This window comes from Cervus elaphus, chromosome 14, assembly GCF_910594005.1.
Source record: "Cervus elaphus chromosome 14, mCerEla1.1, whole genome shotgun sequence".
Taxonomy (NCBI): Eukaryota; Metazoa; Chordata; class Mammalia; order Artiodactyla; family Cervidae; genus Cervus; species Cervus elaphus.
Window position 1 is genome coordinate 78,211,336 of NC_057828.1, and position 16,899 is coordinate 78,228,234.

The 16,899-nt window shown below is 41.0% G+C and overlaps 1 protein-coding gene across 1 annotated transcript in view; it reads right to left on the reverse strand.

Annotated features, from left to right (window-relative positions):
- Positions 1–1,129: 1,129 nt before the first annotated feature.
- ATP6V1G3 (ATPase H+ transporting V1 subunit G3) overlaps positions 1,130–16,899 on the reverse strand; it is a 20,061-nt gene continuing 4,291 nt past the window's right edge. The window contains exons 2-3 of the mRNA XM_043923962.1: positions 9,297–9,397; positions 1,130–1,337 (exon numbers count right to left, since the gene is read on the reverse strand). Of these exons, the coding sequence (XP_043779897.1) occupies positions 1,164–1,337; positions 9,297–9,397 (275 nt within the window). The 3' untranslated portion in view covers positions 1,130–1,163. The remainder of the gene's footprint in view (positions 1,338–9,296; positions 9,398–16,899) is intronic.

Sequence of the window (16,899 nt, forward strand, 5' to 3'; positions counted from 1 at the left end):
GCTGTGGCCCTGTTGCCGTGTGGGCTTTCTCCAGCTGTGGCGCAAGTGCTTCTCGCCGTGGCGGCTCCTCTTGCTGTGGAGCACACGCTTCTGGGCTCACAGGGTCGGGGGTTGCAGCTCACAGGCTTAGTTGCTCTGCAGCATGTGGAATCTTCCCGGACCAGGGATCGAGGCTTGTCCGCTACACTGGCCGGAGGGCTCTCATCCGCTGAACCACCAAGGGAGTCCTGGTCTCTTTCAATAATGCCGCTAATCCCTTTCACAGGAGTGCCAGCCTCAGGACTTGATTATCTCCTAAGGTTCTACCTCCAAACACCATGACAATGGGGATTAGATTTCTGCATGTGAATTTGGGGGAGGGGAAGACAAACATTCAGGTCATCATACACCCCAACCTACTATTTCTCCTGTAAGGTCTTATTGTTGCTGTTGTTCTGTTGTTTGATTTTTTGTTTTGTTTTTAGCCTAAACATGTGTGCTAGAAACTCAGCTGTCTTTTTTTTTTTTTAATTTCTGCTTGAAAGAGAAGAATATTTGCATAGTTGAGGTGAGGCAGAGAGGATAGTTATATAGCCCGTTTCTCTTTATGTTGTATACATGTATGTATGTGTGTATGAGTCTGTCTGTCTATCATCTCTCTTTCTATCTAGGAAGGTCTTATTCTTTGAACAAGTGATAACATCTTACTGGTTTCCTCACTGATTAATGAGTTAAATAAAATCCTTAACATATAATAATTTTATACCAATATCAGAGTCATGGTTCTATCTCCCTTAAAAATGACCTTTTAACAACCACAACTAAGAACACATTTTCTAAACTGACAAAGAGGAGAAGAAATTAGAAAAAAAAAAAAAAAGACCCACACCCACAAAAAATGGCCAAATCCATGTTTTTGCTCATGTGTCAAAAATAAGTCAACTCTGCATTCTTGGCTTACTCCAAATTGGAAGACAAGGTCACACCTATTACCAGGAAAGCTATGACAACCTTTTTGTTGGTTTGCTTTTAAATTCGGTATTTGTGTGTGAGTTATGTCACATGAAAATCTGTAGATGTGTGGTAAATTTAAGATGTACATTTCAAATCTCTTAATACAAACATGAAGCCATAAACAACCAGGGGGCATGAAAGCAGTCTTTATTGAACAGTCAGATGCACATTTAGTTGGTGAGTCTGTAGTTGACATGGATCTCTGGTTTCACGTCACAGACGATGCTTAATAGCTCGTTGATCACACTTTCCATGGACTTGCTGTAGCTTGCATGCAGTTCTTTTATCTTCCCTAGGGTTTGCACTTCTATTTCTTCTAAGACATTACTCTGAGAGCCCATTATCTACCAAAAGAAAACAGAATTCACTACACTATACATCATTTTAAAATTTACTTGTTTTGTAAGTTAAATTCTGTTTGGATTATCATTTTTTTTCCAGAATTTTCTCAGAGAATGGATAAAGTCACCAATGCTGTGAGTGGGATGGGTAAACTTTTCTAAAAAATACATACTCCGCAAAAAAGGTCAAAGCTGAATCATTATGCTGTACAACTGAAACTATATTGTAAATCAACTATTAAAAAAAAAAAAAGGAAGCTGGCCACAGCAGGTGACTTCTAAGTTGACCTTCACACAGTACAAATTGAGGGCAAGTTCACAATCATTATATTAATACCATGCTCAGAAGTTTTTTTCATGTATTTATGATAGTTTCCACTGAGTTCCTGTGTCCTACTTTCTGAATTAAAAGTCTGGCAAATAAAGTTGAAAGACATCATTAAACCCATTATTGCTGGTCTTTAAAGAGCAAATAGCTGGTTTGTGAGTTTTTAAAATATATTATCTGAACTCTTTAAATCTGTCTTTTCAGGGATATACAGTCACAATATGCCCCATAAGATACCTTCACAAGCCCAGATACATCATTTATTGTGTGTGTTCAGACACTCAGTCATGTCCAACTCTCTGCGATGCTATGGACCATAGCCTACCAGATTCCTCCGACAAGGATACTGGAGTGGGTTGCCATTTCCTCCTCCAGGGGATCTTCCCGATGCAGAGATTGAACCCATGTTTCCTGCACTGACATCTTTTTTTTTTTTTTTAACAGTGAGCTACCTGGGAAGCCCATGGGTAGATTAGGTATATTCGATGCATTTTTGACTTCAGTAGTTTCAACCTGCCATGGGTTTACCAGAAATGAAGGCCAGTGTAAGCTGAAGAAGACCTGTACATGTTGGTTTAGTCCCATTACAGCTTTAGACTCACTGTAACTTATCTTTCTGATTGTTTTTTCATTAACAGTGATCATCAGTATTTCCTATCGTCTCCTCTCTCTCTCTCTCTTAGCTTCTCTGTCAAGTAATGATATGATTGAAATATAATTTCTATGAACAGTATGAAAAAGCAAAAAGATAATTTTACCCAAGGAGTTACCAATTTAAAGAGATTCTGCGGTGAAACCCTTTGTAAGGTTACCCTTTGCTAGAGCAAACAGTCAACTCCTAAGTGGTCTCCTCTGTAAACCCAGCCTTTCTTGAGCAGGGAATTGTGAAGGCGATACAGCCGGTTTTTGTTTTTTCTTCCCCGAGTGTTTGGGGAAAGCATGCATTTAATTTAGTCCAGGAGACTCCACTGATGATTGACTTTCACTTCAAGGTTGTTAGACTGTTCTAAATTCTAGAATCCGAGTGATCTTTCTGGGTCCCAAACTTGAAATCAAATGTCACTGAGGCATCAGGTTCAAGTTCTTTTCTGTTTATAGTTCAGTCAACTGGGTTTTACTAGTTCAAACAAAATCATTTTGAAGTGATACAGCTTCTAAGACATCAAATAGCTTTTATAAAATAGCACTTTGATAAGTGAATACACAAGAAGCACAGACATGTGGATGGAATTTTCCTTGCTACAAAGATGTTGAAAAATAATGGAAAATTACTTACCAAAGTAGTTCTACCAAAATTAAAAATTTCCTCTAAATCCAATATTGGATTTTATACCAAACTCAAAAAAAAAAAATTACCATTACTAAATTCAATGTCTTAAGTAGAGAAAAATTTAAAAGACACACTGTTATAAAACTACAATATTACCTATTTTTCTTTGGAGAAGTATTAAAAATAGTTATTATTAGGCTGGATTACTGCAGCTGTCCCATTGGACTTTGAAAATTTTCATCTCAGCCTTAGGATCTTTATTTTTTAAATGAGAGGTAGCATCAAATAGGTAACAACCTATTTGATGGGTTTGTTGTAAAAAGTCAACCAGATTTATGAGTGCAAAGCCTGCAGAATTGTAATACCTTCAAAGTGAGCCATAAATATAATTTTAAATTTTCTAGAATTGTATTTTAAAAATTGGAAAAATTAGCTTGAACAATATTTGTATCTAGCCCAATATAGCCATGCTATTATTTTAATGTAAAATGTAAAATTCTTGCATTATTGTTTGTCATGACAAACCTAGGCAATGTATTACAAAGCAAAGCCATCACTTTGCTGACAAAGGTCCATCTAGTCAATGCTATGGTTTTTCCAGTAGTCATGTGTGGATGTGAGAGTTGGGCCCTACAGAAGGCTGAGTGCCAAAGAATTGGTGCTTTCGAATTGTGGGGCTGGAGAAGACTCTTGAGAGTTCATTGGTCAGCAAGGAGATCCAACCAGTTAACCCTAGAGGAAATCAATCCTGAATATTCATTAGAAGGACTGATGCTGAGGTTGCAGCTCCAATCCTTGGGCCACCAGATGAGAAGAGCCGATTCACTGGAAAAGACCCTGATGCTGGGAAAGATTGAGGGCAGGAGGAGAAGAGGGTGACAGAGGATGAGAGATGGAATCACTGACTCAATGGACATGAATTTCAGCAAACTTGGGGAGATAGTGAAGGAGATGGGAGACTGAGGTGCTGCAGTCCATGAGGTCGCAGAGAGTCGGACATGACTGAGTGATGGAAGAGCAAGTTCCTGTAACCCGGCGTGTGTTTTATTTCTAGAATATCTTCATCTGGACGAGTTGCACTTCAAGTGCTTGGAAGCTGTGTGAGAATGACCATCGTTTCTGACAGTTGTGGGGACAGGATGACAGGGGACAGCTACCCGTATTAGGTGTATTCTTAATGTGCTTTGTTAAGACAACATAATTTTCTGAAGATGTTTATTATGAAGTGGTGTTTAGCACAGAAGCTTAGCACTGAGCAAGTCATCAGTAAATGTTAGTAATAATTATTATGATTTATCACTGTGTTACTTGCACATTAAAATTTGTATAATCCATCTTAAACTTTCAGAAATGTTGGAATACCCTTTTAATAACCCAAACTCCTGTATTTCATCCTGTATAAGTAAGCATATTATTTCTGAGTTTATTTGTTCCACAATCATTTGAGTTTCTGCAGTATTTCCTAGACAATATGATACCTTGACTCACTACACACCACTTTATTTTATTTCTCAAAAGATTTTTTATAGTTTTTTAAATTTTATTTTTAATTGGAGGATAATTACTTTACAGTATTGTGATGGTTTCTGCCATACATCAAGATGAATTTAATGTGGACAATTTTAAAAGTCTTTATTGACTTGTTGCAGTATTGCTTCCATTTTATTTTATTTTATTTTATTTTTTTCTGCCGTGAGGCATGTGGGATCTTAGATCCCCAACCAGAGATGGTACCTGACCCCCCTGCATCAGAAGGTGACGTCTCAACCACTGGACCACCAGGGAGATCCCCATGTACCATTTTAAATGGTTTTCCTTGGGAAGAATTCCGTTTGTATCTGAAGATAGTGCTGGTTTAAGCCACACAGGAGTTACATGAATGAATGCAAGCCCTACAAGGACCAGGGTGAGGGTTATCTCATCCACTGATGAGTTAAATTGCCTCAAACGCTGTCAGGCACATAATAGATGCTCAATGCGCACGTTGAACGGAAGACAGTGAGTGGGTCACCAGGTGTTACAGGAAACTCATTACCTGTGCTCTGTTGCTCTGGCTGGTCAAAGCCTGCTGCTTGAATAGCTGGGACACTGTGTAAAATAGAAGTGGATATTACGTGATGCACAGCAGTGCATTTGGTCACAGGCTACCGTTGAAGGACTTCTCCTTGTGAATTTGCAAACCTTTAGTGTTGTTGTATATAGCTTTACAACTTAATGACCAACAGTGTTGGTGAAATCTTTCAACATTCAATGCGTTTCTTTGTAAGTTGTGTTTCAGTTTAAGGGTAACAGAGGTTCAGTTTTGCATTTTCAATTTGTAGCTGCTTCAAGGAAACAAAAATATTTTCATGATATGAATTTAGGAAGAAATAGTAAAGATATAAAAGTCTTCAATATGACCAGGGCAATCATTTTTAGGTCTTTTGTTTAGATGCATGGTCAGTCCCCCTTTTACTGGCATTAACAGTATTTAATATTTCCATGGTAGCAATCTACTATTCTCCTCATTGGAAGATGCTATTTTGTAGGACTTTTCCAAGGTCCTACAGGATGGTTGAAGTAACAACTGTATCACTAGAGATTTGTCTTTTTGAGTATATCCTATAAATGGAATCATAGAGTATACACTGTGTGTCCATATACATGGAATCATACAGTATAAATGATGGCCGTGTCTCACTTCCTGGTGGCTCAGATGACAAAAATTCCGCCTGCAATGCAGGAGACCTGGGTTCTGTTCCTGGGTTGGGAAGATCCCCTGGAGATAGGAATGGCTACCCACTCCAACATTCTGGCCTGGAGAACTCCATGGACAGAGGAGCCTGGGGGGCTACAGTCCATGGGGTCACCAAGAGCTGGACATGACCAAGAGACTTTCATGTTCACTCCCCTCACTCAGTGTAGCATCTTTCTAGAATCATCTAAGCTGTTGCCTGTTTTACTAGTTTGGTCCTTTTCCTTGCTGAGTGGTATGAAATTTTAGCAAGCTGTAAAGTAAAACAAGGAATAAGAAAATAGCAAGGGATCAGTAAATCTTTGTTATAAAGATATTCGCTGATATACAGCCCACACTGGGGTACTTGTTTCTCTTAATAAGTCAGGGGAATTGGAAAATACATTAGCAAGAGCTAAAAAGCAACCCCAAAAAGTAGCAGCAAGGTGCAACCCCAGCGACAGGCAGAGAGCTGGTTTCTTGGGTCTCCTCCCAGACCTCCTACGTGCCCTGGGTTAATGATGATGAGCTTTAGTGGCCTAGCTCTCTGTCTGACATACGGGGGTCATGCCAGGAGAGAAGATCCGTGCTTGTGGTTTACAATATACTTGAGGTAACAGAGGTCTAAACATGCTGACCTTTCTATGTGAGCTTTTGATCAACTAGCTGTAAAATTGGCTTAGAGCTCTAATTATGAGAGCCATGTGGAGTTTTAATGACTCTCTGATGCAGAGAATAAATATCCTGAGCCAGATTTACACTGTAGGAGATTCTTCTGGAGAAATAACATTTCAAGGGAGTAAACCCAGCTACTTTCTAAAATGATGGTCAGTTTTGTAAATACTTAAAAAAATAGTAATGAGTATGTTAGAAATGTCCCACACAAGATCTGAAAAGCTGACTGGCATCAAGAATAGTTATTTTCTTTTTTTTGGGTCCTAATATGTCATGGGCTTCCCAGGTGACACAGAGGTAAAGAATCTGCCTGCTAATGCAGGAAGTGCAGATTTTATCTCTGGGTCAGGAAGATCCTTTGGAGAGGGAAGTGGCAACCCACCCCAATATTCTTGCTGAGAACGTTCCATTGACGAAGGAGCCTGGTGGGCTACAGTTCTTGAAGCCGCAGAGAGTCAGATATGACTAAGCATATACAGACACATGACAGAACTCTAAAAGAAAAAGTCATAGAAGAGATGCTCAGTTATTCATTTGTACAGTGAATATTCATTGGATACTTATGGAGGAGCAAATGCTATTCCAATATCAAGGAAAGCAACAGAGAACAAAACAAAGAACCATCACTTTGGTGCTCACAGTCCAGGAGGAAAGATAAATAATAAGCAAAAAAATAAATAAATATATAGTATATCCAGTAGTGATAAATGCTCTGACTATAATGGAGATTATATTTTTTTAACCAGAGACATTATTTTAAGCAAGGTGATCAATAAGAAGAGCTAACACCAAAATAGAGATCAAGAAGAGGTGAATGTATATTAAAGAAGATCCACGGAATAGATACAGCATATGCAAAGGCCCAGTGGCAGCTGCCTACTTAATTCTTCTGGGGAAAAATGAGGAGACATATGGCTAGAACAGAACAAGTAGCAACAAAAGTAGTGGAAAAAAACAAAAGTTACAAATGACCAAAGTAGATTTGTTGTCTATTGCTAACAAGACTTCTGGTATTTCCTTATGATTTCCTTTTCAAATAGTTGGCTTCACTCCATAAATCCTTCATGAAAATATAAAGCAATGCTGTTTCCTACCCTAGCATTTGACGAATATCTGCAGTTCAGAGTAAAATGTAAGTGGATGCCATTTTCAGAGCTGACAGTTTGGGAAGATTCCCAGGGCCAACCATGGAGGGTGTGTGTACATGTGTGTTCTTGGAATCTTTTGAGTTCTTTTTCCAAATATTGATAAGAAGGAGTTGCTTTTGCTAAGTTGCCCACTTTATTCTAGAAAGGACATTTTATTTTAAGAAATAGTCCCTTGGAAAAGTTTTTCCTACCGTAGGATCTAATGTACCTGATCCTACATGAGTTCTGCACCAGATGCTTCTAAAATCAAAGTTGTAAACAGATTTACAGACTGCTTGTAGTTCACCCTGCAATGTCCAGCTTCTACACAGAGCTTTATTTATAATTTTGTTGAGGCAAAAAGAAAACATACAAACTTTAGTTATGGCACATGGAACTTAATCATTTCTTTTAGTCTGTGTTTGCAGTCAGCTCAGAAAAATTCATGCACTTATATTTGTTACTGTAAACTGCAGACATTTTAAACATACTAGTGTAGGAAAAAGCTCTTTTTAATATTTTAATAAAAGATTTGTTGAATGAAGTCAGCCAATGGAAAAGGAAATCATAAGGAAAAACCAGAAGATGTTTCAACAATTTACAACAACATCTACATGGATCATTTGTAAATCTTGTTTGCCAAAGGAAATTTGGCCTAATAAGCTCATTGCATAACACTGTGCAACACTTTTTATTGATTCTACTAGTAAACATCAACAGACAGCAACAAGAAAAAAAAATGTTTTTTTTCTTACTTAAATATGTTAGTCGATAATCTATAGAAGGAATAATACTTTAACCAATTCCATTCACTTGTATATTTGAGAACATGATTTTTAACCTATACTGTGTTAGATAATAACTACTGATTGATACTTTCTCTGACAAATCAAAACGCCTTGGAAGTGAAAATGTAAAATCAGTAATTTTGTAACATTTGTTTGAGGGACTTTCCTGGCGATCAAGTGATTAGGATTCTGTCTTCCATTGCGGGGGGTATGGGTTTGATCCCTGGTTGGGGAGCTAAGATCCTACATGACTCAGGGCCAAAACCCCAAAACATCAAAGAGAACCAATATTGTAACAAATTATAAAGACTTTAAAAATGATCTATCCATATCAAAAAGTCTTTAAAAAAAAAGTGATTTTATTTGATATTCAGCCTTGAAGTGAAGTGAAAGTTGATCAGTCGTGTCCAACTCTGCGACTCATTCCACGTCCATGGGATTCTCCAGGCCAGAATACTGGTGTGGGTGGCCTTTCCCTTGTCCAGGGGATCTTCCCAACCCAGGTCTTCTGCATTGCAGGCGGATTCTTTACCAGCTGAGCCACCAGGGAAGCCCAAGAATACTGGAGTGGGCAGCCTATCCCTTCTCCAGCAGATCTTCCCGACCCAGGAATCAAACCAGGGCTTCCTGCGTTGTGGGCAGATTCTTTACCAGCTGAGCTACCAGAGAAGCCCCATATTTAGCCTTGGTTGAACTCTATTTCCTGCGTCCCTTGTATTTTTCTCTCCTGGTAGCATGCATGATGGACTTCCCTTGTGGCTTAGCAGTGACAAATCCACTTGCCAACGCAGGAGACACAGGTTTGATCCCTGGGTGGGGAAGATCCCCTGGAGGAGGAAATGGCAACCCACTCCAGTATTCTTGCCTGGGAAATCTCAGGGACAGAGGAGCCTGGAGGGCTACAGTCCATAGGGTCGTAAAAGAGTCAGACACGGCTTTGCAACTAAACGATACCAACGTTATGTGTGACACTTAGGAGAATCAATATCTTATTATTAATGAATATATTCATGCCTTAGAGTCTATGCTGCAAAAAAGCTGGTGCTGACTCTTTTACTCACCTTAGCCTGTTTCTGTCGAAATTCCTCATCTCGCTGCATTCTGTACTGATCAGTTTCTGCCATCGCTTCTTCCTTGGCTTGGCGCAATCGCTTGACTTTTCCTGAAAATTAACAGGGGCACAGAAGGAGTGATATTTCTTTTCAACACATCTGGAATTTTCAACTTGACTTTTAAAAATGTGGATGCGGTCTTACATTTTTTTTAAGTTTTTTTTTTTTTCCTAGGATGACACCCTTCGTTAAAAAAAATGATAGATATTGAAAAATCCCTGATTTTTTTTCAATTGGATTCTTTAGAACATGGACATGACAATGTTCTTTCACACATCCATGTTTCAATAAAATACCTGCCCATTTACTCACAGCAGTACCAGCCAGGGAACAGATTTTAGTTGTCACTGACTCGAGCAGACATTATTTGGTCAGATTTTCTGTCCTGATTTGCTGCCAGGAATCCTTCAGTCCATACCCTCTGGATTCTATTTAATACTGGCAGATCTCCAAGTGCACAAACAGGCTACTCAGACTCTATCAAACTGACTCGCAATTTTTTTAAAGTATTTTATTGGATTTTTCTCTTCCCATTTGTTGACTCTAGAAAGTCTGATTAAGCCCCACAACACATCAAAGTAGATATTTTTTGTAGCAGCTTTCTCTGAGGGGACTTGAAAGTGATTGTAAAACCAATTGTTTTTAATGGTGAGGAGATTTAGTTAAGTAGCTCTCTTTTCTTTTATTAAGAGCAAAGGTGTAAGCCTTAAGCCAGCAGACAGCAATGAAGATCAAAGTTTCAGACAAGCGTGGAGCTGTGGTGATCATTAGGTAAGCACATGACTTTATTTGACAGCCAGAGGAAGTTTGGGGGTTACAGAGGAACAGTTATCTCTGCTAGTCACTCACCAGCCCCCGCCTTCAGATACTCAAGCTTTGTGAGCATTAAAACTTTGAAGAAATCCTGAACTGTATTAAAATTAATTTTCCCCCAAATCTGTTGTCTATTTTAGTTACATACCTTTATCCTTTTGCCCCTCTAACAACATACTTCCTTTTCTTTGGTAATGTCTCTTAAGCTTTTGTTGATGGTTTTTGTCAAGGGTTTGTTTTAGGGTGTAGTGTGTGCCTGTGAAGTCACTTCAGTCGTATCTGACTCTTGATGACCCTGTGGACTGTAAGCCTGCCAGGCTCCTCTATCCGTGGATTTTTCCGGGCAAGGATACTGGGGTGGGCCGCGTGCCCTCCCCCAGCGGATCTTCCGTACCCAGGGATGGAACCCATGTCTCTTACACCCCCTGCATTGGCCAGTTATTTACCACTAGTGCCACCTGGCAAGCCCTGTATGGTGTAGACTTGGAACTAAATAAGTGTATTCTCAGACACAGAAAATAAACTTATGGCTACCGCAGGGGACAGTGGGGGAGAGGGGTAAGTCAGGAGTTTGGGACTAACACATATGCACTACTAAATATAAATATGGGCTTCCCAGGTGGTTCAGTGGTAAAGAATCCACCTGCAATGCAGGAGACATGGGTTCGATCCCTGGGTTGGGAAGATCCCCTGGAGAAGGAAATGGCAACCCACTCCAGTATCCTTGCCTGGAAATCCTATGGACAGCAGAGCCTAGCGGCCTACAGTTCACGGGGTCGCAGAGCCAGACACAAGTTAGGAACTAAACAATAACATATATAAATATATAAAATATACTAAATAAACAACATGGACGGTATAGCAAAAGAAACTATATTCAATATTTTCTAATAACATAGAAGGGAAAATCATCTGAAAAAGAATGTATATATGTATATAGATCCGTGTTTACACAGATATACATGTGTGTGTATGTATTTTGATTGTTTGTCAAAGTCACTCAGTCATGTCTAATTCTTTTCGACCCCATGGACTATACAGTCCATGGAATTCTCCAGGCCAGAATACTGGAGTGGGTAGCCTTTCCCTTCTCCAGGGGATCTTCCCAACCCAGAGATCAAACCCAGGTCTCTCACATTGCAGGTGGATTCTTTACCAGCTGAGCCACAAGGGAAGCCCATGTGTATACATGTATACATAAATATGTGTGTGTATATGTATGTATATATATATGTATACACATATATGTATATACTGAAACTAACACAGCATTGTAAGTCAATGATACTTCAACAGAAGTAAGTTAATAAGCATGTTCTCATTAAGTAGCATAAAAGAATGTTTATGTTATTTATTTTAATTTTTCAAACATTTTATTAAAAGAAAGCCTTAATGTAAACTCTTATCTCTCATCTAGGTACTTGCTTTACTTGGCTTTATGTACTTTTGTTGTATTTGAGTGTAAATGGTTTCTAAATTTCTCTTCCCACGATATACAACCTGCTTTGCTAGTCACTGTACACGGATGGAATAAAGAGAGTCTCTGAGTTATAAATTGAAATGTGTCTGACTATTTGACTTGAGTGGGACTCAGCAGACCTCCTTCAGAACAGAGACTTTCCTGTTAATTCTCTGTAAAAGCCAAGGTCTCCTGAACCTGAGTGCTCTTCTAATGCTTGAGACTTAGTGGAACATTCACAGCAATGCTCACCTTTTCCTACTTAATTAACACTCCTCCCATTTTGCGTCTACAGACTTTCCCAATTCTCTATAGTTCTAGCCATTTGGTGGCAATTGAACATGCATCACCCATAGAACAAATAGATGATATGTGGGCACGGTATGCTCTTCTGGGCTCCCCAGCCCACTTTCTGATCATTGCTCGTCACTGACATTAGGACAAAAATGTATTTAAGATGTAGCAACGTTTTCTTAGAATGGATTGTAGGATACATAATGATAGGTTGCAGGATCCGGTTTTATACAGTTGAGCACATAAAACATCATGGCGCTCCATCTTAACTGCATCTTAGGTAAAAATACTGGTCTCAAAGTCATGACTCTAGCACATAGAAATAATGCTAATAAGAAGCTCTCCAAGTGCCCTGCCCCCAGAAGCATCCAGGACTCCACTTAAGAGGCTGCACACCAGCTTCATGCAGCGACAAGCCGAGAGTGTGTCTGATTCCCCTGCGTGGCACCGGTCACCTGCTGGTTCTCATTCAATTAAAGAGGAGAGCCGCGGGGAGATGGCTGCTTGCACAGCAGTTTTCTGGAAGGACTGGGCAGCTGCTGCCCGTGATAGCCCACATATGTTCCGCCCGACTGCGTCCAGGGCAAGAAGCAGGGAGCCTCAGGCCGGCTGTCTCATCGGAGGCGAAGCAAAATGAGTGCCTCAGATCCGCTCCTGTTAACCTCTAGCTGGGGTCTTTGTGCAGGAGGTTTCCCAATTTTAAAATTACACCAAAGACAAATAGCCAAAGATATCACTTAAATGCAGAATCTAAAAAAATGATACTAGTGAACTTATTTACAAAACAGGAACACTCACAGACTTAGAGAACTAATTTAGGGTTACCAAGGGCAAAGGGTGGGAGGAATAGATTGGGAGAGTGGGATGGACATGTCCACCCTGCTGTATTTGAAGTGATACCCAACAAGGACCTCCTGTCCAGCACAGGGAACTCTGCTCAACGTTACATGGCAGCCTGGATGGGAGGGGAGTTTGGAAGAGGATGGATACATGTGCATCGATGGCTGAGTCTCTTCGCTGTTCATGTGAAACTATCGCGTTGTTAATTTGCTATACCCCAATAAAAAAGTAAAAACTTTAAAAAAATATTCTGTAATAACTTGAATGGGAAAAGAATTTGAAAAAGAATGGATGCTTGTATAGGTGTAACTGAACCGCTTTGCTGGATACCCGAGGCTAGTCCAGCGTTGTTAATCAACTGTTCTCCAGTATAAAATAAAAATGAAAAAAAAAAAAACAAAAAAAAACAACCAACAAGGTGGCCAACACACGTTCCCTGGAGTGGAAATAAGAGACATCTAGCCCATCAGTACTACTGTCTGTCTACGAAGTCGCCCACTCTTCTGGGTCTTGTTGATACAGCAGCAAAAACCACGAGCGGATCTGTGTAATGCAATAGGGGGAGGCAGAAATAGAAGAGAGACAGTTAAGGATATAATACGGCAAAGATGATGAATACCGTGCAGGAGATCAAAGGCACCTAAGGGTCAGAGAGTGGGGTGGGTGCTAACACAGACAGGCAAGCCTCTCAGAGGATGAGATACACGAGCAGAGACCTCAAGGAATAAGACAGCTGGCCATGCAAATACCTGAACGGGAAGAGCATCCCAGGCAGAGGGAGCAGTAGACACGAAGCCCTTGAGCAGGAACGCTCCTTGACCTGTTGAAGGAGCAGTAAAGGCATCCTCATGGTGGGTCCCAGGTCAGAGGGAGCAGAATGGTTGAGTGTTAGATGACATCAGAGAGGCAGCAGCAAAGCCAGGACACAGAGAGCACGTGAGGATGATAAGGATTTGGGTCCTTGAGATGCTAAAGCCGTGGAGGGTTTTTAGCCAAGATGTGGCATTCTACTACTTCTGGTTTACACGAATTTCTTTAGCTGGTGTGACAAAAACAGATTGTAGGGGCAAGGGAGAAGCAGGAAGATGGGTCTGAAACTTACTGCAATGGTTCAGACACATGTTTATGATGAGCGGAAATAGCAAAGCAGCCGTGGAATTAATTAGCAAGGAGTTACATATCCTTTGCAGAAAGTTGAGGGATAAACAGGAGGGACACGTGAGCCAATGCTGGCTCCAACATTTTATTCTGGGGCAAAGTCAAGAGGGCAGTTTAATTGTGATGCCCATTAAACATCTAGTGGAGATGGGGAGAAGGCTGATGTTTATATAAATCTGGAGATCAGGGAAACAGGTCAGGATGGAGACATAAAGATTGCGAATTAGCAACACGGAACCAAGATTTAAAGCCACAGAATTAGATGCAATCTCTTAGGAGTCGTCTGTGGATATAGAAGAGGACACGTCCCAGGTGGGGGCCCCTCTCTAGAGACTGGCGAGATGACAGAAACTCCAGCCTGAGAGCAGGGCTGCAGAGGCCAGTAGAGGGAGGGCTTCAGAGACAAAAGAAGAACTCAGTTGTGACTGAGGTTGTTCATTAGTTGGGTTTAGCAACTTTGCTGGACTTGACAAGAGGGGGCTCTGACGGAGCTGGAGGGACAAAGTTCTGATTAGAGATTCCGGAGCAAATGGGATTTTTTAAATGTAGATTCAAGGCATACAGGCAACTTCTTTGAGAAGTTTTCACTGACAAAAGCAGATAAGATAAGGATGCAGGACTGTTCAGTGAACTTGACGACCACCGGATGTTAGACTGTGTTTACACATCTCCAAAGTCTGTTTACATCTGGTACCTGCGAATGTGACCTCTCTTGGAAAGAAGGGTTTTGTAGATGCGGTCAAGTGAAGATGACGTCATGCTGGATTAGGATGGCCCTCTATCTGAGGACTGGCGTCCCACAGGGAGAGGGAGAGGCTGCCCTGGAGGTCCAGAGGTTAGGACTGTGCCTTCCAAAGCAGGGGTGCAGGTTTGATCTCTAGTTGGGGAGCTCAGATCCCACATGCCTCGTGCCCCACCCCCAAAAAACCAACAGAAATCATACTGTAACAAATTCAGCAAAGACTTAAAAAGGGCTCACATCAAAAACAAAACCTTGAAAACAAAGAACGAGAGGGAGTTTGGACACAGATGTAGGGTCACAGAGCGGACACAGCGGTGGCCGCCTGATTGCAGAGGCGTGTTAGAAGGACGTGGCTCCCGGCCAAGGGAAGGCACGGGTTGCTGACCATCAGCAGAAGCTGGGAGACAGGCAGGGCACAGGTCCTCCCCGAGACCCTTCAGAAAGGAGCGCCCCCACCCCCAGCACCTTGAGTCTGGACTCTGGCCGCCAGACCTGGAGGTTAATACATTTCTGTTGTTGTCAGCCACCCTGCGTGGGGTGACTGGTTACAGGAGTCCCAGGAAGCTAAGGCTCAGAGAAGTAATGTTCACTGAGCAGTGGACGCTAAGTCAGGTAGTTGAGTGGGGTAGAAAGAGTAAGTATCCAAATGAAAAAAAAATAGGCATAAACAGTGCAGGGGTCACCTTGATTTAGTATAAACAGAAAGGGCACCTTGGGAGTGTTTGGAGATTTCTATCTGTTACTAATAACATTTTTATTCTGTTCTACCACGTGTGTGTGTGTGTGTGTGTGTGTGTGACCACTATTTGTGACCCCATGGACTGTAGCCCACCAGGTTCCTCTGTGCATGGGCTTTCCCAGGCAAGAATACTGGGGTGGGTTGTCATTTCCTTCTCCAGGGATCAAACCTGCATGGGCAGGCAGATTCTTTACCACTGTGCCACTGGGAAGCTCTGCCACATAGAAGGAGAGAAAAAAAAGAAGCTCTCCTGGCTTTGAGAGGGTTGTTAATATTATGGTATAACCATGCTGGTTCAAAGAACGCCCTCATTCTGCTCACCGACCACAAACAGTAGTAAGTTGCCTGGAAAACAAAGCATTTCTCTGCTGGGGCCTGTGACTGCTAGAGAGAGGCTTCTCTGTCTGTCCTCACGTGTCTTTCGTTCCTCTGCCTGCTTGTAATTCCCTTACTTTTCCGTTTACTTGTTCTTTCTTTGTTAAAAAATTATATGTAGTTTTATGTAGATCCTAGATTGAATATAACCAAATGTTTTTAATAGACGAAAATGTTGTATGGTTATTATTTTAATACAACCCACTCGAAGATATCAAAGTCCAATATACCTACAAATACCCCATTAGTCTGTGGACTATAAAGTAAAAGGAAGCATTTACAAGCTTACAAAACATGCAAAACAGGGCCATGAATTTCTACTGCAACATTTGTTGCTTTATTAGTTAAGTAGAATTCGTGTCTCCCTGAATCAGAACACTCACTTGCATCATGAAAAAAAAGATTAAGTCAAGATGCTTGTTGAAATAAATTTGGAATATCTGTATACTGGGAAAACAAATAAGCAATTACAAAAAGACCCATGGCAGGCCATCCGAACAAGTCTACATTATTGTACTCACTGATGTGTTATCTAAGTAAGAAGGAGAAATATTTAAATTATTTATTTTGCAAAAGTATCGTTCCCCTGGAGGAGGGCATGGCAGCCCACTCCAGTATTCTTGTCTGGAGAATCCCACGGACAGAGGAGCCTGGTGGGCTACTGTCTATGGGATCTCTAAGAGTCAGACACGACTGAGCAATCACACACTCGCAAAGTATAATCCAGTGGGACTTCATGGGACACGGACCTGCCCAACACCGTCCCTCCAGCCCGAGGCTCAGCCCACACTGTCTGCTTACAGCCCTTACAGGTGTGTGCATCTCCGAGTCTGCAGTGCGTGTAAGCGAGAGAAACAGTGCTCTCATAAAACATCAAGCTTAAAGTAAAAAATCATATTCCAAAGACACAAGTCCTTGTTCCTCCTGTTGATAACAGTGCCTTGAATTTTTACTCTAACTCTGATCAAAGATGCAATTGAACTGAATAAATAAATGAATGAAATAAAGAACAGTGAAATACAAGAGAAGCTACCCAGGGTACCTCGGCATGCTTGTGAAGGGAGTATAATGCTCAGTTATAGCTGAGCCAGAAAACGGCTTATCCAGTGAAAACGGTCCTCAGGGCCCGTGC